The following is a 22912-nucleotide window of genomic DNA, read 5'->3' on the forward strand; positions in this document are numbered from 1 at the left end:
TCCGAATACCTGTCGTTCAACCGTTTCAAGTTCAACATTCACGGATAGATAAATAGATAAGATTACACATAAAAAATCACATAGATTCTAATCTAAATTGATTCTTTAAAAATTATACCTCCTATTAACGTTACGTTAAACGATAGAACATGTTATCAAACGGTTTAACCGTCTCTCTTCTCTGGAATTTGTCTAACGCGGTTTTCGAACATAGAAAATAAAGATAAAAGAGGAAAAAGCAGCGTTTGGAAGTACAGTTTCAGTTTTCATCGTCGACACTTTCGTAATGTACAACGTTGTAACGGATATATTTTCCGTTTTGAAGCGTAACGAACGATAACGGTGAACGATTATTGCTAAAAAGCTCTGATAAGCAAGCTCATGTAACATACATAATTACAAAGATCGCGTGTAGCCCATAATTGAACTCGATTACCCGATTAAGGGAACAAGGTGCGCGTCGTAACGCGAATAAAACGATTCGAATTTTATTAATACTCTAATAAAAGATTATTACCGATAAATTTAAAAGAGAAATTTGATATGCCAATCTAAAGTAACAGGGTTGCATGGAGGGTTGAAAAATTGAAGAAAATCGTAGAGGTAACATCTACCTCTATACCTAACACTGTAGTTTTCTTTCCTTTTCGTTTCATCTTTTTGCTTTCTTTATTTGCTCGTGTATTTGTTCACCTACACAATCGAACAATTATGTGACGAAAACTAACGGAGAAGCAATTTTCCCAGAAATCTCAGACACGTGACATCGCGCTTATTAGTCGTTCAGTCAGTGACATGTACAGTAACACAGCGTGAAAATGATGACGAGCAACGCACGATTGTCATTCTCACTTTTTACACAGGCATCTGGACACGACTGATGAAAGCAAGCCTCGCGAAAAATAAACTGCAAAGCAGACTGAAAATTTGCTTCGATATCTGGCGGGATCAAAGAAGAGAATCGATCTCAAGTAGAGGTCGCAAGAAAGAAAATGGACGAAAATTTTGGCACGTTTAAAAGGGATACGATGGCGAACGCGTGAAAAGTTCACTATTTAATAAAAATAACTAGACTTAGTAAGACATACGATATAAGTCAGAATTACCCTTTTAAATTTTCTAAGTTCCTAATATAATAATAATAAAATTATTTCAATAGATAATTTTTTTAAGTAAACGTACAGAAGTAATTTCTGTCACAACGAAAGGGTTAATAGAATGATTACAAATTTAAGAGGTTCATCAAAATGAAAATTGTTAAACATAAAAATAATTATTGTTACGTAGTGCATAAGGGTTAAAAAAAGATTTGTTCATTGTTTAAATACATAGGTTTGAACGTGTTTGATCGAATACTGGCATTGACCTAAAATCAACGCACCGGAAAAGTCAGCAACCGGCTAAGCAATTCGCCTTTTATGCATGTCAGAATCACGTAATGTTTCGCGATTCCGCCAGTTCACTGAGGCTTCCTAGACGAGACTTCATCGGCGAGCAAAAGAAACCGAAATGAAATTTTGATTCTTGGTAAAAATGCTTCACGCTTAATGAACGTACTCGTTAACGAAAGAATCCTCTTCCGACATGATGAAGTAAAGAAAAATACATAAATAAAGACTCACCATTGTTACATCCATAACTCAGTCTGCTTTCCTCGGCCAGGATGATCAACACTCCTTGATCACCTGAAAAAGAAATAAAATATGTTAGAAAAATTGTTTTAAGATGAAAAATATAATAGGAGAATTAATTTTGAAATATATGCAATTCATAGAATATTTGAAATTAATTTAATTCTTATATTAGATAATAAAGACTCTAGAAAAGGGATAATCGAGAGCTTAATAATATTTTATAATTCCTTTTATCAACTATTAGTTGTGGATCGTTGCCTTCAAACTCGATTCATATAATTTTCTATAAAACTTCCGCCTATAATATTATCTTTCTAATTGTTCTCAATACAATTTTCTATTTAGAAGATACTAACTGTAATTCAATAAAATTCAATCAATCACAGTCTTACCATAAATAGTAGCGATAAAAAAATTTTTAAATAATCAAATATTTTTATTGTAATAAAATAATTTTTAATAAGGAAAGCCTATCCTTGCTCTTACCTTATTACACCAATGGTCAAATCCAACCCTTTAACAGTACTTAACCCTCGGACAGCGAACCATGAAGAGAGTCCAAATTTTAATGTAATTCTATATTTCATATTACTTTAATTTTCTGATCTTTAAAAATGATTTTTCTAACATATGAAACGCTTACGTTTAAAACTTATACAATTAACTTTTGGCTAACAATGAATTAATCTCTTGAAAATTGGACTTTCTTCAATGTTAATTTCTCAGAAATAAAATATTAATACCTATTTCTGGTGAAAAGAAAAAGTAGGTGTTCAACTTATCTTGAAAAATGGAAAATAATAGAACAGTGTCCGTTCGAGGCCGTCACTGGTCGCGAAGAGGACGCGGTAAGGATGGTTGTTAGCGGAGGCAGCAAGCATGCATTAACAGTACTCTGGATGGGCCGGTGGTTCTCTGGTTCCCTGATTTCCGTTTCTCCCCTCCAGGAGACGTGTACCCGTTGGAGGAACATCAACCACGGAGGGAGAATTCTTGCGTGGTACACGCGCCTCAGTTCACCGGAAATCTTCGTGAAAATTGCATCCCTCTTCGTGTGATCCCTTGCAGCCTTGCAACTGTGTTCTCGCGTGTTATCCCCCTTGCAATTAAGTGCAACGATAAGAAAGATGTGGACCGTCCTGATCGCTGGATTTTGCACGGTGAGTGATCGACTTCTAACGTTTCCTTCCTTCGTGCTTGAACGTTTTACCCTTTGACGGCGCTTTAATGATTTCTTTGATTAAAAATTGTCCGTAGAGGAGAAGACAAAAATTGTCAATAAATGGTTGAAATTTTGATAAACATAAAATGATATGTTGCTGATTTTTATGTCCTTGAAATAATGCAATTTTGCATTTCTGAATTATTTATTTGTTTATTATATCTTAATAAATTTCTAGAAAGTTGATTGTTATTTTTTCGCAATTCAAATGACAACGTAAAAATTTTACGAGGTTTCCATAGGAAGGAACTGGGTATAATCTGCAGAATGCATTTCATATCGAAATGTTAACTTAAATCCCTTTAATACGCCCCATGAAAACGGTATTCTATCTAACTTTTTCAATTCCGACTTCTCTTTTAAACTATGCCTCTAGAGACCGCGGATAATTTAATCAAAAGATGAAATTACATTCTGGAATGTGAATTAAAAATTAAAAACAACATTCGTTGAATTAAGTCAATCCTTTCTAACCAGACATTTTGTTTTTCAATTTCCTTCTAGCCTTTTGTAACGAAGTAAATAATAATAAATAATTACATGAGAAAAATTTAAATCAGACATGAAAATACGTATATAAATAGATTCTAATGATTAATAAAGGAAACAAATGAATTATTTTATTATTTTTCTAACACTTTGATGATTGCAAATTTTATTAATTTTATGTACCTTATAAAGAATAAATAATTCTGCTAATATAAAAGTACCATTTTCAAATTTATTACCCCAAAATCAATTCTAATGTACCAAAAAGCACCTGTTGTTCATAAATGATCAATCTCAAAGTTCCTTGACCGAAATAACGATCACGAAGCTATTAAATGTACAGGCTCACGCGTTTCCGATGTCGTCCAGTCGAAATGGCACTGGGAGACGAAATTTACGGCGCCGTAAACATGCGGTTGCGGTTCTTTCGTACAGAACGAAAGAAAAAAAAAAAATGTGTACGTATAGTTATCTAGGAGGCAATCTCTGAGAAGAAGCAAGCTTGGGAGGCCCGTTTCACGTAACAGATTCGGCTGTTTGTCTCTTCCCGTTAACTTTCCGCGCATCAATCAAATCGGAGCGCACCGCATGCACACGTAACACTTTGCGTAAACTCTTTCACACGTGCGTCCCTACCTGTCCTTTAATTTCTTTCATTTATAATTATGTGTAACAAAGGTATTAATTCTTCATTTACATATTTACAAATTTTCAAGTAGAGAGAAAGGAACGAGACTTCGTTGACAAATAACAAGATAGTATAATGATAAGGGATAAATATTAGGGATTTATAAAATTTCAAAAATTTTATTGTAAAATTTATTATTATTGTAACTAGAAATTTTTAATACGAATAATAGGAATTATTAAAGCCCTGCAGAATTAACTTTCTTCCTATTTTCAATTACCAGTGTGATTTTAGTAACATTTTTTTGGTTTGCTAATTACTTGACTGAAATTAATTTTGTAACACCTGTCACTGACGACCCCCGATGACAATTAATTTTCATTTACTATTACACGTGATATAAAGAGTGTTTAACTCGTTATTCAAATTGTAAAATCTTAATACACCTGATAACGTAAATTAACCTGTCACTACTTGTTGCTTCATTTGTTTCGGTTAATTATATTTCAAATTTGTTGGGACTCCTCTTTAAATTTTGCATTTCATCTTGACTATTTTGAATAATATAAATTAAAACATTGGTATCTGTTCTATCTGTTCCATACATTATACTTGTTAATGAAGAGAGCAGTTTGGTAATTAATTTTCAGTCAATACTTTCTTGTATCAATAACTACTAATTGATGTATCATAAGTGTCATTTTGTGATACTTTTATGTCATCAAATTGTGTCAGACTTTGTATGTTGTAAAATCAGTTATTGTTCACTGTAACTGGCAATCGGGCATTTTTTATTAGGAATATCAATGAAATGTTTATATAGTTATTTTTATTAAACTTTATACTTTAAATTCACATAACAGAAGTGTTATTTCACGATACTTTTGTCATGAATTTGTGTCTGACTATCAGTGTCCTGAAATATGCAACCCAGCCCAACGAACTTCTTAATTATAAAATAAAAACGATCGTAAAAAAATAATAAAAAAAATGAAATAAAATACTCGAGATACCGTTACTCGGTTAACTACCCACATATTAACTTCGTAATACGATTCTCGAAAGAGTTGAAGTTAAAGAGGTCTGCTTCGATAACAAGCAATTTGTACGAAACAAACACAAACACAGTTCCTGTTATCGTCAGTGAATTTCCCGTTGCTATTACCCTCGTAATTGTTTCTATTACTATTCACAAACTAAATTGAATTTCCTGACACAAGCTGGTCGTCGAATAGACAAAAAAAAAAAAAAGAGACATTAACGTTTCGTCGAAAGTCCCAGAGAATTGAGACGGCCGATAGTTTGCCGCTCAATTTGAAACAAGACTTGATCAAAGTTCCATTTACTTGAATTTCTCTTCAACAGCAAACACTTATTTTCTCCCTTCGAAAGAGGACCCGTTACTTCTTAACGCGAGTACTTATCGCTTAACGATTTGGAAATCATCGTCGAACGTTCCAATTTCTTCGAAATTATATCCATCTTCGCGCGAGGAAGAAGAGCTTTATATCTGACTGGTTTTATCTTTGCTCGCTTAAAGGACTGTTACAGTAACAGCATTTTGATCTTTAATCGAATTGTAAATTTCTTGCTTCTCATTTTTATTGCTCTGTGAGATCTTGTTAAACTTTAATTATTTTAATTATCCTAATGGGAAAAATTCTCAATTCTAATATTTCATTTTCCAATTTCCTAATTCAAAATTCCTATTTCTAATTTCTTAATTTTCTTTTTAGAATTTTCAAAAATATTAATGCAGTCATTATTCTACTTCCATACAGTGCTTACATAAACTTCCCTCTTGAATTATTACATAATTATTATAGCGTTCTTAATTAGAACATGCCTGGCAAGAAATGTTCATTATCACCGGGACAGTGAGCGCGTTAATATTCAGATTTGCCGTATCTCATCGTTATCATTCAAAGACCGACCTCGAAAAACTCGAATGACCTACCTCGAAGAAATAACCATGACCTGTACCACGATTATCCGTCTGGCTGACCGTGCGATGGGCAACCAGTATGGTATATACGCATGTAACGAATAACTTAACCAACCACCAGAGCGTTTCTTTACACCGTTACTTGGTATCGAAGTTTCTTCTCCTCCCGTGTTCGCCACCTTCTTTTATATCGAACTTTTCCACCCAACAGAAGTTCTCATAAGCAACGAGCGTATATATATGTATCGTGGAGGAGGATCAAGATGACTCGCGTTAATTATGAAAATCCACCATGGTTCGAATGACACCGGGTCAATTAACGCGCTAACTAGACAGTTGAAGAAGAAGAGGCCGTGTCCAAGACTGTGACACGGTTGAACAAATGTTACTTCGCGACGAAATAGTTTCGAAGTTCGTTAGCGAAACACGTTAAATCGTTAATGTACCCCGATTGCACCGAGACGCTCGGTCAGCTATGAAATTTCCGCATTGTGTACCGTTTTGTTGGTACGTGACGTGCCATCTGGACCATCGGTGATCCACTGTGTTTATTAAGGGATGCACGAGTTAAAGAAGGTTTTATTGGTGTAAAAGTTGTCAGTGACTGATACCATGAATTCAAGTGATTTGAATTGGAAAATTTTTAATAAAATTCAGATTTTGTTAATATGTAACGTGATATAGAAAGTCTATGGTATTAGTGTAAGAATTATTAATGAATTTAATTTAATTAAGTAAGTAGGAATAAAAAGAATAGAAATATTATGTTAATAATATAATATAGGTCTATGTTCATTGGAATGAAGCTTAGCAATGACTAATCAATAACAATATTAATTTATTATTGAGAAAATATAATATTTGCAAGCATTGCTTTTAGACATGAAAATTTAAATTTCCAATTTGAAAGATTGAAATTAAGAAAAAATCAACATTAAATTTCAAGTACACGATCATAAATAATAAATTTTTAATCTAATTGTAAACTTTTTGAAAGCAAAGTAATAAATCAAAGATATTATTATCTGAATTAAATACTTCAAACTTACATTGTGGAAATATACGTAAAAGATAATGATACCGTGATAAATGACGTAAAAGACGATCTAAAATGATTCATCCCTAACTGATATGATAGGTGATAAGACATAAATTATTATATATTACATCTTTGATATTCTAGAATCAATTTGACGTCATAAAAATCATTGATAAAATCGATTGCACTTATATTGATAATAAATGAACTAGTCATAGACTTATAATTGAGCAATCGGTAAATTAATTTGCTGTTTTTGTTTCAAGAACACGATTACTGTATCAGATAACGTGTTGAAGGAAGAAAAAACGGTATGAATCCTTGATTCCATCTTATCAGTTAAGAGCTGAAGAAACCGTTCTTTAAACCAGGACACACCGCTTATTTTTGGCGTGTAAAGTTCAGATACTATGTGGAACAGGGTATGAATGCAAGCGAAACTGAACGACTTTAAATTGCCATGAAAAAAACATCGCGAATTTCAATTGTACATTAAATTACATTAAGCATAACGATTACATGATAAACTAAGCGACATACTTTCTTGTTAAATTATAATAGCTTTTATATGGGCTTATTACTCTTAAGAGTATTAAATATATGATAACCATAAGTTTCTTAATTAATAAAATCAAAAATATATATAATTACACTAAATTTTATATCAACCAGTGACGTAACTAAGTGGGGACCACGATAGGGATTGGTCCTCTCCATTAGAAATTATTAGAATAATTAAAAAAATTATTTGATGACTTGTAAATGACCTAATACTTTGAGAATCGTATATTTTGTGTAATATATCATTTTCGTTTAATACCTAATAAGAGATTAATTTCTGAATTGCAATTAGTACTTGAGAGAACAAATAAAAATAAGAGAGAGAAATAGACACTTGTTTCAGCCCAAGTGACTAAAGTCATCTAAAATGACGAAAACCTCGTCGATGAGCCATCAAAGGGTATCAAATTCTCGGTATCAAAGGGTATGACGAATAATAAGAAAGAGATCTGTGAGAAAAGAAAGATATTGTAAGAAGAAAAGAAATTACATACCAGACGTCTCCAAGTGTCTGTCAGGCGTGGATGAATGGCGGTGGTATTGTTTCAGGTTGCTGCCACTGTTGCACAGGATTACGAGGTCTCTGACATTCAGTGCAGCGGCGCAGGATCAGCGGCCGATCTGCTGACAGCGAAGATCAAAAGGCCAGTTGGCTTTAGAGGTGCGCCGCTCTTTGCCGACGACAGATCCGCCAATCCTCTCACCGACATTCACTGCCAGATCAGGCCAGATCCCAACGATCCTCAGGAAGATAACTACTTCCTTAAGGTGACTGACTTCACCAGATGCGGCATCCTGAAGAGAAACGTGAGTCATCGATCGTGATTTCGTTTCGATTTCCACACTGATTCAGTTTCCTTGTTCTGATAAGAACTGAACCACTTGTGTTGCATTCTTGGTTCGATCAAATATTATTCCATTTAATTTAGATTGTACACTGTCTAGGTTCCCTTAGGGATGATGGATGATGTAAGAAGGGATGGAGATACCATCAGTTGCCCCGATACTTGGAAATTACTGAGTTAGATCTGATTTGGTTTGGTATTTGGTAGAAATAATTCAAGGGGCCTAGAAAAGGGGCCTAGAGCCTAAGAAAAGCTAAGGGAGAGCCCAGGGGACCTAAGGGAGAGCCAAGGGTCTGAAAAGAACCAAGGAGACCTAAGGGAGACCTAAGGGAGACCTAAGGGAGACCCAAAGGAGAAACCAAGAGGGAGCAAAATTTAGATATTCCTTCTCCTCCACTTCCAACAGAAGTCTACTTTGCACTCTACTGTACAATCTAAACACTGAAATCTTATCTGATCGAACCAAGAATGGATGGAGTGCCTAAACGAAACCAATTCCACTAAATTTTATATAAGATATTGGAAACGACAGTGATCCAATTATCGTTCGTTTCTCGCAATTGAAAATCATCCAATAACACGCGATATCTACTGAATGGTCATCGATAAGATCGTGTCGATTGACCTGATTCTGAACGATATTCATCTTGATCCTTGAATTATTTGCAATTAACATTTAGATGATCGATAACATTGAAGCGCACATAACAGAAATTTTTATATTTTGATTTATTATCGGAAAATAAATATTGTATCTATAGAAATGATTAAATCTACCGACCTGTTCAATAGATAATCGATAGCATTGATTTCAATAAAAGAAAAGTGTTGAAAATGAAATTTTAATTATCGTTAGGGTTTCATTCACCTACGAATATGGTTCCCGGCGTTCCCTGGTGTTGTAATGCTGGCTGATCAAGAATTGATCCTGATGTGTCGACCACCTGAGCCCACGTTACTCCGACACAAAGCCGCTGGTTTTGCTGGAACCTTGTAAGTTGTTATACCAGTTCGACAAAGTCGCGTGGTATCCTAAAACACACGTATACTTGCAATTATTCAAATAGAATAGCACTAGATATTCTGAAACTAAAATTAAAAAAAAAATGTATAATTATTAATAAAAATTGTTTTTTAGTGATAACACGTGGATTACTGTAGAACAAAACAATGAAAACAAGTTATTAAATATCTTATTTATGTTGAGTCACATGCATAATTAATTAGCATTCGTTCATCAATAGGCAGGGAACAAAAAGAAACTTTTATCATAGTGACAATTTCTTGCCACTGTAAACTTTCACTATCAATAAAACTATAGCTATTGAATTTCAATACTTGACACCTTGATGGTCTATGTCACATATTCATTATTACAATTAATGAACTTTTTAAATTTAAATTAATTATCACCTGTACCTTTAAATTTAATCAATACATAATTATCAATTCGAGAGTTTATGATACCACAGGGTGTATACTATAATAATATTTCAATCCATAATTAGGTACAATGATAATAAAATTTGATGAAATATACATAAGACCATCAAAGTGTTAAATTTCATAGACAATTTCATAAATGTCAGATCGAATAGATAAAAAATGGAAATCGATTACCTCCATGACCCCAGTCTGAAACATTTCTTTCAGTCCGCATGGAGCGAGGGTGTCAGGAGTGGTCGAAGAGACACCGGGTCGTCTGGAATACGAAGTAGCCCTTTATCGGGAGGCTACTGGCAATGTATCAGATGCATCGGGATCGCAAACGGTCGATCAAGCGGTTCCCATCGGTACAAAGCTTCAGCTGAGAGCTCGAATCAGCCCGGACAGCGCATGGGGATACATTAAGCTGTTGGAGGTGACCGTTAGCCCCGATCCCGATCAACCTCACGCACCAGGAAGTGTCGTGCTGGTGAAGGACGGCTGCAGAAATCGGGATTTCGCGTCGATAATTCCTCATCAGCCGGCTCGTTACAGGGAGAGAAAGAACGAGGTTTTCTTGGATTTCGAGGCCTTTCTCCTCAGCTCCATGAGGGAAAGATCCACACTATGGATCCATTCTCAGATCAAGGCATGCATGGAACCACAGGACTGTCAACCGGTAAGGAAACAGTATTTCTATCCTTCCTCCGTCGCGTCCGGCGACTGAATGACTGGCTGTCGACTTACTCGAGCTTCTCTATGTAAATAATAACATTGTCCCTTGATCCGGCTTCCGTTAATTCTGTTACAGTTTTCTTGAAGAATAGAAATAATATCTTGTTTTTTAGAAAGTTTCTTAAAAAACATTATCTTCGCTTTTATATTTGCAATTACTTTTCACTATGTAAATAAAAATTCTTCCTCATTTATTTCTAATAATTATTAGAAAAATAAATGTATCCTTTGAAATCAATAATTTCAAATAATATTCAACTGCTCTGATCATAAATGGAATGTCTATATATTACATTTTATAAATTTGAAATTATTGTTTTTAATGAATGAAGAATAAAGGTTTTTGAATATTTCAATGGATACACGTTTGCAGGATTTTTGTCTGGATCTGTTCGAGCCATCAGGACACGGGAAGAGAAGAAAAAGATTTTTAGAAGAAACAGCGAACGATTTTCTTCCCAGGGTCGAACGTTTAATAAAAGAGTACAACGATTCGACCCCTTACACGAAATTTAAAGAAAACATCGAGTACACGGTGATGATGCCCGATGGTAAATTACAAAACAAATTCCATACATATATCTTTAAATATAAAATTGATAATCTAACGGTACTAAAATAAAAATTACTTAACCGTAGAACGGCGGAAACTTAAAGAGTTAATGTAAAAAAATAATTTAACGTTGAGAAAATGAATAGAGTGTAAAATTAAATTGAAATTATCATAATTGTCCGCCGTTCGAAAGTTAAAACTTTAATACATAAAAATACAACGTAAGACTAATTTTATAAACTTTTTTTCCAGAATTGTATCAAAAAGTGGCTGCTGGATTGGACAATAGTTGCGGTAGTTTCCTTTACGTCGCGACCGGTTTAGGTGCGCTTTTAGTATTATCAGCTCTTATCATGTGCTACTTGGCTACACGTCTTCACAATATATCAACGACAATACCACAGAACAAAACGATCGACGAGTTGATACGAGATCGTGCTAGGAAATATTCTGAAACGACGCCCGGTTATACTGGCCGATCAACGGTGCAATAGTAAATTATCGCGGACGCTGCGCATTATTACGCTCAATCAAAATGATCCAGCAGGTCTAGCATAGCTAAACGAGATACCAAAATTGCTGATAACGCGAGCAAGCGAAGCACAGTAATCGCTTATCCAGCAAAATTATATTTTTACACCGGTGAATTTGTTCGTAAATTTAATTACAGAGCTCCAGTATAATATATTTATTTTTAGAACGAATTTACTAGGATCTTGATAGATTTAGCGTATAAGCAGGCTACAAAGATCACAATAATAAATTCACACTGATTTGTAGACATTAACGAAATGATAAAACTTCACTGTTCTCTCTAATCGCTCACCTTGCACGTTTCATACAAACAATCGCACGGAAAAATTCATATTCTTTTATTTTACAGTCAATATTTAAGACTGTACTATTCTCTCTCTCTCTTTTTCTCTCATTGTCAATGTAATTGTTACTGATAAATTTATTGAACGTGCAGTGCTATTACGTGACCTGAATCAGTGCGTATGTAATCTCTAGCGGTAATAATTAGATTAATTGTAGGATAATTATCTTAGGCCCGTTGCAATTAATGACAATGTATCGGGTTTTCCGCAGGTGGTTGTATAACTTTGACTTATTGTATATACACAGTAGAATATTATTATTTATTATTTATATAACAAAACCTTGATCATTTAAGGACTTCAACTAAATACTCCTTAATTGATCAACTGAACATATAGGTAAATAAATACAATCAAGTATTTAATTATACATATGAACGCGTGCAATAATTATTCACCGCCGTATTTTTAAAGTATTTTTGCTTTGTAGAAAATACAACATTATGTAGCATATTATATTGTTGCATTTCTATAAATACATAACGCAGTGTGTTTCAAAAATGTAGTTTAAAAAGATTATACGTTGATCAGCTTGATCAAAAATTAAAATATGAAAAGCATAATTTCTACAGTAAAAGTAGCTAATGTTGCACGCATATACATATACAGTATCGAGCATGGTAGATTTGCCAGATTTTCTCTTCCCTGAGCTCCTGATACATTGATGATGTATCGTCATTTTGACAATGACAATGGCTATATCATTATTTTCCTTCAGAAAGTCTACTTTACTCCATACTTTACAAGAGAATGAAAATAAATACATGACACTATATGTACATCATATGTACAATAAAACTTTGGCTTTGGTTAATGTGATTAATTTATGCTTAAATAAGAATAATGTAATAGTAATGTTACAACAAGTGGCACTTATTAATTGTTTCATATCTGTATCTTCCGTAAAAATGGTTTCAAGATAATCAAAATTAATGAATATAGAAGTTTAATTATCCTTCAAATGACTCTATAATCTGAAACATAGCATTGTTTTATCTCATAAATAATCATGAGAAATTATCGTAACTTCATTTTAATTTGTATTTTTATATTAAATATTTTACAACAAAGAAAAAGTGATGTTTATGAAACATCACTCTGTTTATTTGTATAAAGTAAATCATATTTAGAAAATATTGCAATCAACCATTTAAAAATTAATAATATTTACATAACTTTCGTATTTATAAACTTGCAGTTTACATTACATTTTTATTTTTTACTTACTATACGTAAAGAAGCAAATTATAAATTACATTATATAAAAAAATTGTCGACGAAAAAATATTACGGCTTTGGTTTTAATTATTTTATAGAATATACTTGTTAATTTATAAGTTTATGAAAATTATTCTCAGCGCTAAAGTAGTAATAATTATCCGTAATTGATAAAACTTACAAAATTTGTATAATAATAAATTAAAAATATAAAATATATGAATAATATCCACATTTAAAACCACAATTTGCATGTAACACAAAAATGTAGTGTTGAAATTATTTCCTTTTAATACAAACTTTATAAGTAACACAGTAATACCAAATATATAGGCGTCCGTTTATAAATAGAGTAACATAAAATATCTTTCCTTAAGTCTTTCTAATTAAAAAATACTTAAGTTTACAGATATTCACGATCTTTTGTATACCTCTATCGTTGCCTTTTATCCTTCGTTGAGTTTTCGGGAGTGAAAAATAACACTTCAATGTGTCAATACTTTAGATACCAGCGTTACTATAAATATTTAAACCACATATATTTTTCGAATAAAATTAAATACGTAACATGTCGGTGTGATATCGTATTTACAAGTGTATTCTATAAAATATGATTATCACACACTCTGAGTCTACAGAGTAAATTATTTAGTCCTTTCATTTTTCTGAGACTTCGTAAGGGCTTCGCATGCTGCCAGTTCTTTCTTCTCTTTTCTTAAATTTCTATCTTCGAATTCCAACCTGTAATTAATCACTAGATCAAAACATGATTGGTTTGTCTTAAAGACTTGGGATATGCAAATGATTTTTAAAATTTCCATTGTTATTCTAAAATTACATTTCTTACAAAATAAAAAAACATACACTTACACAGACTAAAAATAAATGAAAGTACAAGATGAATCCATGATGTGTTTTTTTATTAGCATAAAATTGCATATCCCATTACAAAAGCATGAGTTGATGAATGATGAAAAAATTATAAAGTAAAGTAAAGAAATAAGTGTTTATTGCAGGTGAAATAGGGAATTACAAAATGTAATATGGCAAAATTGGACGGATCAACGGTTGTTCAAGTTCTTAATTATTTTATGAAGTTCATTTGACCTAGGAAGATAAATAACTGCATACAGTATATTTTTTGTTGTACTATTTAAAAAACATATCTTGAGAGACGAATAGGTAATTTTATACTTTAATGAGTCATGACCTCAAATGCAGATTAATGTCACTACTCAAGTTAGATTTAAAAACAAAGCAATTATGTTTTTTTGGTACTGACAGATGTAATCTAAGAAAGCAGTGGTATTTAATTCTAACACAAATGAAGATTAATAAAATTTTTACATACTCTAAGTATTATTATACATGAACACAACATACCTGTGAAGAATAATGCGTTCAACAATTTTTTCTGTTGTCATGTCATTACCACTGTCCAAAAGTTTAAATTTATTTTGTCTTTTAGGTTCAGCATATGGATCTGAACCATCTTCACAAGGCATTATAGAAGTCTGACCATGACAAACAACAGATACATCAAAATGTTCCATTAGATCCTTTGTCACTTCGTATGGTGCTCCAATTACTACTTCATTAACATACTATGTACAAATCAAATAACAAGCTTTAAGTATACTGTAATATATTTTACTATGATTTCAAATTAATTTCTTACCTTGCATGCTAATACACTGAGCACTCTTTCATGAAGATTCATGATTGGATGATTACCACATTTGTACCGATTAACTACTGGATCTGTATGAAGTCCAACTATAAGATAATCTCCTTCTTTCTTTGCCACTTCTAAGAAATCTAAATGACCAACATGAAAGAGATCAAATGCTCCTGCTACATAAACTATTTTATCTCCAGGTTGTGGACTTTTTCCATCACTAAACTGAATAATTTTTTGTGTAGTAGGTAAAAACTGTGAACAGCCTGTCCATGGACTTCTAGCTGTTCTATCTTGACCCATCCTTTTGCTGGGTTCTCTATCAACAGTATATTCGCTATCTCCTTGTCTAAAGTGTTGACGTGTCATTAAAAGCATACGTCCTACTAAATCGGTTGTAGATACACCAGCAGTTCTTTGAACCTCTCTATAATAACGAAGAGTCTTTGTAATATATTTAAATTTAATTTACATAATTATCATTGGAATATTTTATGTATACCTATAGCGACCTGCTGATTTTACCAAATGATATGTATCTATACCATCTGCTGTCATAGTAATATCATCACCATGTACACAAAAATCACAGTTGTATTTATCTAATGTCTCCAATGTTGTAACATAAGGTGCACCTTCTACCACCTCATCTACCCATTTAATTCCACGAACCATTTTGTACCTAACACAAATATATCAAGTTATACAATAGTTACTGAATATATTATTCCAAAAGTACCATATTCTCTAATAAAATATTGTTAAAATGAAATTCTATAAAAATTTCAAATTCAAATTTCTTCTTGAAATAAAATCATACCTTTCCTGTTCCATGAACACTGGAGGTCCTTTATGTTTAGTAATTTCTTCATCTGTATGTACACCGACAACTAAGTAATCACCTAATGCTTTCGCCTGTCGCAAAGAATTCGCGTGGCCGAAATGTACCATGTCGTAGCTGTATTAAAAAATACAAGTATAAAATAAAAATATTTCTACGATTCAAATACGGAATGCCGGTAAGTTTCAACAAGTTAATGCAATGGTGTAATTCACCGCTATTAAAAGTTCAAGATAGCAAGAATTCGATAAATAATCTCACGCGTGAAATAGAACATGTCATATAAGTATAAAGGAAGATAACATGAAAAATAAATGTATTATAAAAGTATGATTACAATGCACTACAAAAGATACTGAACGTTCAATACTGTCGTTGTAATTCTACTGTTACAATACTTTTTTACTGTACATAGCACTGTATTACACATATTAAATATTAACGATCGGCATGTTATTAGCGAAAAATCAAAGTCATCCAGAATTTCGAATAAGTATTTACAAGAAGTTCAAAGTAATAACGAAGCTGATTTCATCAGAACTTACCAACCATCGCACCATACTCGTACTTCCTTGCGGTCTTCTGTCATAATGAAGGTGCTGATATTTAAAAGATAACACTCCTTTTCGTTCAATAAATAACAGCAGAGGACTAGTGACCGCGCCACAACAGATCTTGGAATGTACTACGCGCGTCACCGCCTCGCGCATCATACGTCTTCTATCAACCGCAGCCCCACCACTTTCGTCCCCACCTGTATTACAATTTATCCTTGTAAATATTTGATAAATGGAACGTTGATCACTAAACTCAACCATGGGATTTGCATAAAATAAAGATTTACATAACTTTACAGTTACATTTGTATATTGACTGTGTGAAATAATGTACAGTTATATGTGCAACTTGTTACCTAAAAATTAAGTACCTCATTTCATAAAAAGATTGAACTGTTTTCACTTATAACTACTTGTTATAAGTAGTATCATACATTTCACAGGTTTCATTTTATAATTAAACATAAAATCGAATGAAAATACACTAAGCATGGAATAATAATACGCAATGATACAATTACAGTATTGTTATAATGAAGATGGAATACTTCCGTTATTTATTGGACAACATTGTACAATATAAAAATATTATGACGATTTCAGATCTACAAAATTTAATTATCGACAAGACATTAATATTTTCTGTATAGAATTTCGATATAACAGTTTTTTCCATTTATTTAACCGACATCGAAAAATATATTCACGCAATATTATGGAACACTGAAATATACACATTAATATATTGTACGTTAAATACTATAAAAAGAAATGATGATGTTACAATGAGAATTCTACTAGTGCAAAAAGCAATCAAACAGGCACGCATAATCGCCAGTTGTAACAGGTCTAGTAATATCGCAAAATTGTAACTGTACAGAACATTTATATATGTTGGAATGAATCAATAAACTCTGACCTGATCGCATGACTTCTGATAACCACTTCAACCAATGAATGAGAAAGGTATCTCTTTTTGAAGAATAGCACTGATTGCTCGTATCAGTATCGATTATCATAATGTATATTTTGCCGGCGATCAAAACGTTAGACAACTAAAGTCCCAAATAATCATATGACAATATTATTTCAACGAATAAAATGTAATTTACCATTTCTGTAATGAGATCATAATATGCTACTTATATATGAATTTGTAATTTGAAATATTTTTAAGTCGGATTATGAATTTTAATGATTCAATTTACTTTCCTCGGAAGAAAAGCAAATTATGGTAATGAAATTTTGTATACAATTATTTAGGTTCCATACTTATACTATTTTATTAAATTTTTAATACTACAATACGCTGGGTGTCCATACCCTCTTAAGTTTAATACAGTGCAATGTATTGTACGTTTTTAAATAATGATTCATGCACTTACAACTTAATAAATTTCTATTACAAAACAATTTATTATAAATTATTTTTTAAGTTAATATAACTTTTTGCTTCTTAAAGGTGATTTACTTTAAGGAGCAAATACCAACTGGCATTGCTGTTGGATCTTGCAAAATAAAATTTCTTCTTCTTTGATGTATATAAAATAAATCGTAAGTTTTATAAGACCGATAAACAATAAATTCTGTTTTGAGCGAATAAACAGTTGCAGTTGCAAGAATCATAAATGAGAAGTTGTCATTAATAATAATCTACCTACTGTTACACTTATACATATATATTTTCTTTTTTCACTAAAAAAAAGAGAATGCTTATGAATGTCCTTGAATCGACATAACCGAAATTGTTAATATGATCAATCATCGGCAATAATACCACATGTATTTTACTCTGTATTCAAATAAGAAGCATGTTATATTGAAAATGTTCTATTTCAAGTAAGACATTGCTTCTTCTGTTTCTTTTCTTTTTTTCACTATATTACATAAAACTTTTGTTTAAAATTAATTGTTTTTAAATTAATAACCATTTTGTTGCCTATAACTACTTCCACCACCTCCTCCCCCACTTCCTCCGTACCCACTGCCATTCTGACTGTAACTGCTGGAGCCACCACCAGAAGCTCCACCATAACTATTTTGTGAGAAAGTTTTACTACCGTAATTGCTTCCTCCTATACCACCTAAATAAAGAAGAAATACTTAACGATGCAAGGCAAGAGATAAACAATTTTAATTAAATTATAAATATATTACAATTTTTATTTGAAGTTAAACTGCTATTATTTCCATTCCATTTATTTCCTCGGTCTCCGCCTCCGTTCGAACGATCAAACCGTCCACCTCTGTCTCCATCGCGGCCTCCTCGAGAACCCCGAGAACCTCCTCCACGACCTCCGGAACCACGTCCACTACCACCTCCACTACGTCCACCATAACGACCTCCTGCAAAAAACAAAATGGTAACATACAAATTAGTGATACTGAATTAAAGAAAATAAATTATGTAATTTAAGTAAAAATGAAGTCGTACTTTTATAAACGCCTGGATTCCTTGATAATTCGTACAGTTTAGGATTCACAACTTGTTTTGCTTCTTCCAGAACTTGAATTAAGTCACCAGCCTTATGTGCGTTACCAGGTGTGAAAAATGCGTACGCGGTTCCTGTACGCTGTGAACGTCCCGTACGTCCGATACGATGCACATAGTCTTCAGAATTGGACGGATAATCCAAATTTATCACAAACTTAACATCCTCCACATCTGTACAATATTACAAGTTATAATCATCGAAAACGTAAATAATTTGAGTCTTTGTGGTTCAGTTAACTTACAAAGCGAATTAATTAAAGCATTAACAAATATAATACCATGTTTAATATAGATGGAATTAAATGTATAATGGGAGTTCATTTGTTCACGTACGATTGGGCCTATTGATATACAATTTAAGATATGAACTATTATTAGAAATTTGTATAAAATTCTTAATTCCATCTACAATTTTTACATGAAGTACAGAAACGAATTGACCACAAAGAGCAGGTTTATATTATTTACCTGTGGTTGCCAAAAGCTGGAAACGTAAATACATTTTTGGAAATGTAGAGGAATCAGAGCTCAGATGGTTCTCATGGAATTCTCACTTTATGCGTTAGCGAGCTGTATATTTACTCTTAGCAACTTCACACCCTTCTCTCCCGCACCAAAGTATGGATCTGTGCTGGTCTTTCAAAATTTGATCCTTGTGTATTACTTCCGTGAGGTTGTAACATTGGATGAGCACCGTGTGCATTCTCCGATCAACCCCACATGCATTCCATTATATGCGTAATAGAAACAATTGTTTTGCAATGTTGAGAATTCATTAAATTTCTAAGTGTTGCCAAATGCATTATGTATATTGAAATATAAACATTTTCATTTAGTGTTTCATCACTGCAAAACAATGTAATCTCATTCCCTATCCCTCTAATCTAAGAATGTAAGTGGTAAAACATCTATCCGCTTCAGCAGTCCTTGTATGCTAGATACCCTAACTCTATGACTTCCATACTTTGGACCGTCGCAGGTACAGAGTGAGAGTGTGTTTTTTCAAGTGGCACGGGTGGGCCGAGGCACAGCGTTAGGTTAGCTTGTTGTGCGGGGACAGAGACCAGCAGTCACGCCCCATTCAATTATATATTCCAAAGCAAGCTCTCCAGAGTTCTTATCATTGATAAAACTCCGTCGCATGTGCCTCTGAAAACACATAGAACAGCACGTTAATACCAGACTGACAAGACTTTTCTCAATCAGAACAAAATTTAAAGAGCCTTCTATCATCTTACCTGTTCACCTAATCTAATTTTATACACTGAAATATTTTGACTTACTTTTAATTTTACTAATCACATAGATTTGTAGTTGAAACATTACAGTGTAATCAATCAAATTTCATTAAAAATATATAAAATTTATATACTATTATAAAAAATTAAAAGTACGTCAAAATCCACCTAAGCTATAATAAAACTGAACAAATTATAAAATATCTCTACTGTTGCGCTGAAAAGATGAGAATAGCATTAATTTCTATTTTTATGTTTTGTACAATGTATCATTAAGTTCCCTATGTAATTTAACGAAAATAAATGAAAATAATATTTTAAATAAAATGAAAAAAAAAAAAGCGTGGATCGCTGTGTTAATTAATTGTTCTGAAACCTATGCTTCTTTTTAAAGATAATTTCCATTCATACGAAGACTAATGTCAATAATCAGTCTGGCACATGCCGTTATCCGTTGCCACGTCACAATAATACAACTCTTACAAACGTGAAATAACCATCGCAGCCTGACCCTTACATCATACCCACTAATGTGTGAACGGATTCTTACCTAATCCTCTCGCTGCAACATCCGTAGCTACTAAAATGGCAGATCTGCTATTCCGGAATTCTAAAACAAATTCTCTGGTATTGAGCTGAATATATTTATATATATATATCTAAAAGTATTCAATTAACACTTACGATTTAATACATAATCTCTTTCTTGTTGACTTTTATCTCCATGGATGCCAATTGCTTGCCATCCGTACCTATTAATTGCACGCGTTATATCGTCCACTTTCCTCTTGGTTTCAACAAAAATAATTGTCTTATTTTCTGGCTCGTTTGAAATTTCTTCCAAAAGTTTCATAAGTTTACCCTCTTTCTCAAACTCTTCGCATACGTCGACAATTTGAAGAATGTTATGATTAGCTGCTAATTGCAGAGAACCAATGTTAATTTGTATATAGTCAGTTAAAAATTCTTCCGCAAGGTTACGAACTTCTTTTGGCCACGTCGCTGACCACATAAGAGTTTGTCTATCGGGTCTGATTTGTTCTACAATTTTCCTAATTTGGGGCTCGAAGCCCATGTCAAGCATTCTATCGGCTTCGTCTAGTACTAAATATGTACATCTACGTAAATTCGTTGTACCACGTTCTAGGAAGTCAATAAGACGTCCTGGTGTTGCTATACAAATTTCAACACCTCGCTCTAAATCCCTAGCTTGAGGACCTTTTGGAGCTCCACCGAAGATACACGTGTTTCTCACTTGAGACGAAACCCCAAAGTCTGATGCAACTTGTTGAATTTGCTGTGCAAGTTCTCTCGTCGGTGCTAAAATAAGAGCTATAGGTCCATCGCCACGATTTAATCTAGGTTGCTGATTTATATGTACAATGGCTGGTAAAATATATGCTAATGTTTTGCCAGATCCTGTCTGAGCAATTCCAACCATATCACGACCAGACAAAGCAATAGGCCAACCTTGTGCTTGAATTGCGGTTGGCTCTCCGAAACCTTGTCTGCGAATTTCGTTTAATACATATTCTGGGAATCCACCTTCTTCAAAGAATATGTTCGGACTTGGCACGTTTGTTCCTTTTACAGTAATCTCTTTATCCGAACGATAAGCTTCAACTGCATGCGTAGTTCGGGTGGATACATTAGGATGCGGCTGATAAAAATCTTTTCTAAATGGCTGTAACGTATTCATATCCCATCTTGGTTTACGAAGCCGTTCACCAGGTTGACGATTTTTAAAGTTATTGTTTCCAAAACTATTATCTCTATTGGAACTGCTACCAAATCTACTACCTCCACTACTTCCATCCCGACCACCAAAACGACCACCTCCGCGTGCTCCACCTCCTCTTCTGTCACCACGTTCGCGATCACGGTATGCCCTTGAAAATAAATGTACTTTTAGTTAGATACGAACAGCATACAAGTTTCTGATAATACATATTTGGAAGTATGTTTAATTGCAAGAAATCGTATTAAATATATAATTACAGTATGCTACAAATGGTACATTACATTATTTATAACATATTATAGGTTTAAGTTATATCTAATTTTATTAATATACATTAAACACGTGCTATGCGTTTATAAAATTATAGTTATAAAATATATACATACATTTATAAATTTATGCAAAAATATTTTTAATATTAAAATACTCAAGTTAATTTTCAACTAATTATTTCTAATAGTAGAGATCTTTTCTATATTATGGAAGCAAAAAGTTTCGTTAGTAAAGAAGCAATATGGAGTAAAGCATAGTCAATCATAGACGTTAAAATGTCAGTAAAAAAATTCACAAAAAAGTGATAATTTCACGTAATTTTAATAAAAATCTTATTCAACTTACATTCTCATGCAGATATGTAGTACTTTTAATTTGAAAATAGGTTGATATTCTTGAATAAATCAGTATATTGAGGAGCAGAATTAACGAAAAGTACGTTCCACTCCTTCCACGATCTAAAAGGGATCTGCGAAACTAATGTCATGGCGTCGTGACGTATCAGGAAATAGTCCCTCTTTAGCTTATATTACTTTATACTTCTTATTACTGTCATTATTTATACATAATAATACATAAATAATATTATTTATTAATGTTTTACATTTGAACAGTTATCTCTTTTCCAAACATTAATTTTTAATATTTTTGTATATGAAAAATGCCGGAAATAATGACATCGAGAAGGGGAACATATACGGAAATACATATAACATTAAAATTAAAATTAAATTTCATCACATTTTCATATCTTTCGACCTTTAAAGATTCTATTTTAATGTATAAAAGAAAAAAACAATTTTATTAATTGAATTTACAATAGCGAAATATTACAAAATCAATTTTGTTACAATTTCTTTATTTTTAGTGTAGATTTAATCTCTATGAACTGTATTTTTGAAATCTTTATAAAGTAAA

At 32.7% G+C, this 22912-nt stretch overlaps 3 protein-coding genes and 1 long non-coding RNA gene across 7 annotated transcripts in view; 1 reads left to right on the forward strand and 3 right to left on the reverse strand.

Annotated features, from left to right (window-relative positions):
• The window catches only part of LOC143305473 (uncharacterized), a 53925-nt gene extending 45787 nt beyond the window's left edge, over positions 1 to 8138 (reverse strand). The window contains exons 1-2 of one of the 2 annotated variants that reach the window (XR_013062439.1): positions 8013 to 8138; positions 1623 to 1685 (exon numbers count right to left, since the gene is read on the reverse strand). This is a non-coding gene — a long non-coding RNA (uncharacterized LOC143305473). Of the gene's footprint in view, positions 1 to 1622; positions 1686 to 2120; positions 2601 to 8012 lie in introns of those variants that run through there. The other variant, XR_013062438.1, reaches the window with a different exon arrangement.
• Positions 2664 to 12727, forward strand: LOC117604448 (uncharacterized). The gene is made up of 6 exons (XM_034324510.2): positions 2664 to 2794; positions 8068 to 8325; positions 9220 to 9356; positions 10017 to 10467; positions 10897 to 11074; positions 11329 to 12727. Exons 1-6 carry the CDS (start codon positions 2762 to 2764, stop codon positions 11568 to 11570), a joined length of 1299 nt encoding a protein of 432 aa, XP_034180401.1. The 5' UTR covers positions 2664 to 2761; the 3' UTR covers positions 11571 to 12727.
• Positions 12728 to 13694: 967 nt separating this feature from the next.
• Positions 13695 to 16403, reverse strand: Pect (phosphoethanolamine cytidylyltransferase). Of its 2 annotated transcripts, none has more exons than XM_034324517.2 (6): positions 16237 to 16403; positions 15671 to 15808; positions 15353 to 15532; positions 14851 to 15277; positions 14556 to 14776; positions 13695 to 13926 (listed from the first exon to the last, which is right to left on the reverse strand). In XM_034324517.2, exons 1-6 carry the CDS (start codon positions 16278 to 16280, stop codon positions 13920 to 13922), a joined length of 1017 nt encoding a protein of 338 aa, XP_034180408.1. In that variant the 5' UTR covers positions 16281 to 16403; the 3' UTR covers positions 13695 to 13919. The 2 variants fall into 2 exon arrangements, with proteins under 2 accessions (XP_034180408.1, XP_034180407.1); XM_034324516.2 differs by having other exon boundaries at positions 13695 to 13913; positions 16237 to 16400.
• A 148-nt stretch (positions 16404 to 16551) lies between these two features.
• On the reverse strand, positions 16552 to 22500 carry LOC117604445 (putative ATP-dependent RNA helicase DDX5). Of its 2 annotated transcripts, XM_034324504.2 has the most exons (6): positions 22340 to 22500; positions 20665 to 21869; positions 20531 to 20590; positions 18683 to 18913; positions 18406 to 18594; positions 16552 to 18332 (listed from the first exon to the last, which is right to left on the reverse strand). In XM_034324504.2, the coding sequence occupies exons 1-6, from the start codon at positions 22345 to 22347 to the stop codon at positions 18169 to 18171; spliced, it is 1857 nt and encodes a 618-aa protein (XP_034180395.1). In that variant the 5' UTR covers positions 22348 to 22500; the 3' UTR covers positions 16552 to 18168. The 2 variants fall into 2 exon arrangements, with proteins under 2 accessions (XP_034180395.1, XP_034180397.1); XM_034324506.2 differs by lacking the exons at positions 16552 to 18332; positions 18406 to 18594; positions 18683 to 18913 and adding an exon at positions 19243 to 19891.
• Between the last annotated feature and the right edge of the window lie 412 nt (positions 22501 to 22912).

The sequence above is a fragment of the Osmia lignaria genome, chromosome 7 (genome assembly GCF_051020975.1).
Source record: "Osmia lignaria lignaria isolate PbOS001 chromosome 7, iyOsmLign1, whole genome shotgun sequence".
Lineage (NCBI taxonomy): Eukaryota > Metazoa > Arthropoda > Insecta > Hymenoptera > Megachilidae > Osmia > Osmia lignaria.

Coding starts and splice junctions, on each gene's coding strand:
- LOC117604445 (XM_034324504.2), bottom strand. Junction 20,591..20,664: donor AAGAGATTATGTATTAAATC/GTAAGTGTTAAT, acceptor AATTTGTTTTAG/AATTCCGGAATAGCAGATCT. Junction 18,914..20,530: donor TGTTGCAGCGAGAGGATTAG/GTAAGAATCCGT, acceptor AATATTGTACAG/ATGTGGAGGATGTTAAGTTT.
- Pect (XM_034324516.2), bottom strand. CDS start 16,280: ATGACAGAAGACCGCAAGGAAGTACGAGTATGGTGCGATGGTTG. Junction 14,777..14,850: donor TCAGTGTATTAGCATGCAAG/GTAAGAAATTAA, acceptor ATTTGTACATAG/TATGTTAATGAAGTAGTAAT. Junction 13,914..14,555: donor GAACGCATTATTCTTCACAG/GTATGTTGTGTT, acceptor GATTAATTACAG/GTTGGAATTCGAAGATAGAA.
- LOC117604448 (XM_034324510.2), top strand. CDS start 2,762: ATGTGGACCGTCCTGATCGCTGGATTTTGCACG. Junction 2,795..8,067: donor TGATCGCTGGATTTTGCACG/GTGAGTGATCGA, acceptor GTATTGTTTCAG/GTTGCTGCCACTGTTGCACA. Junction 10,468..10,896: donor AACCACAGGACTGTCAACCG/GTAAGGAAACAG, acceptor ACACGTTTGCAG/GATTTTTGTCTGGATCTGTT.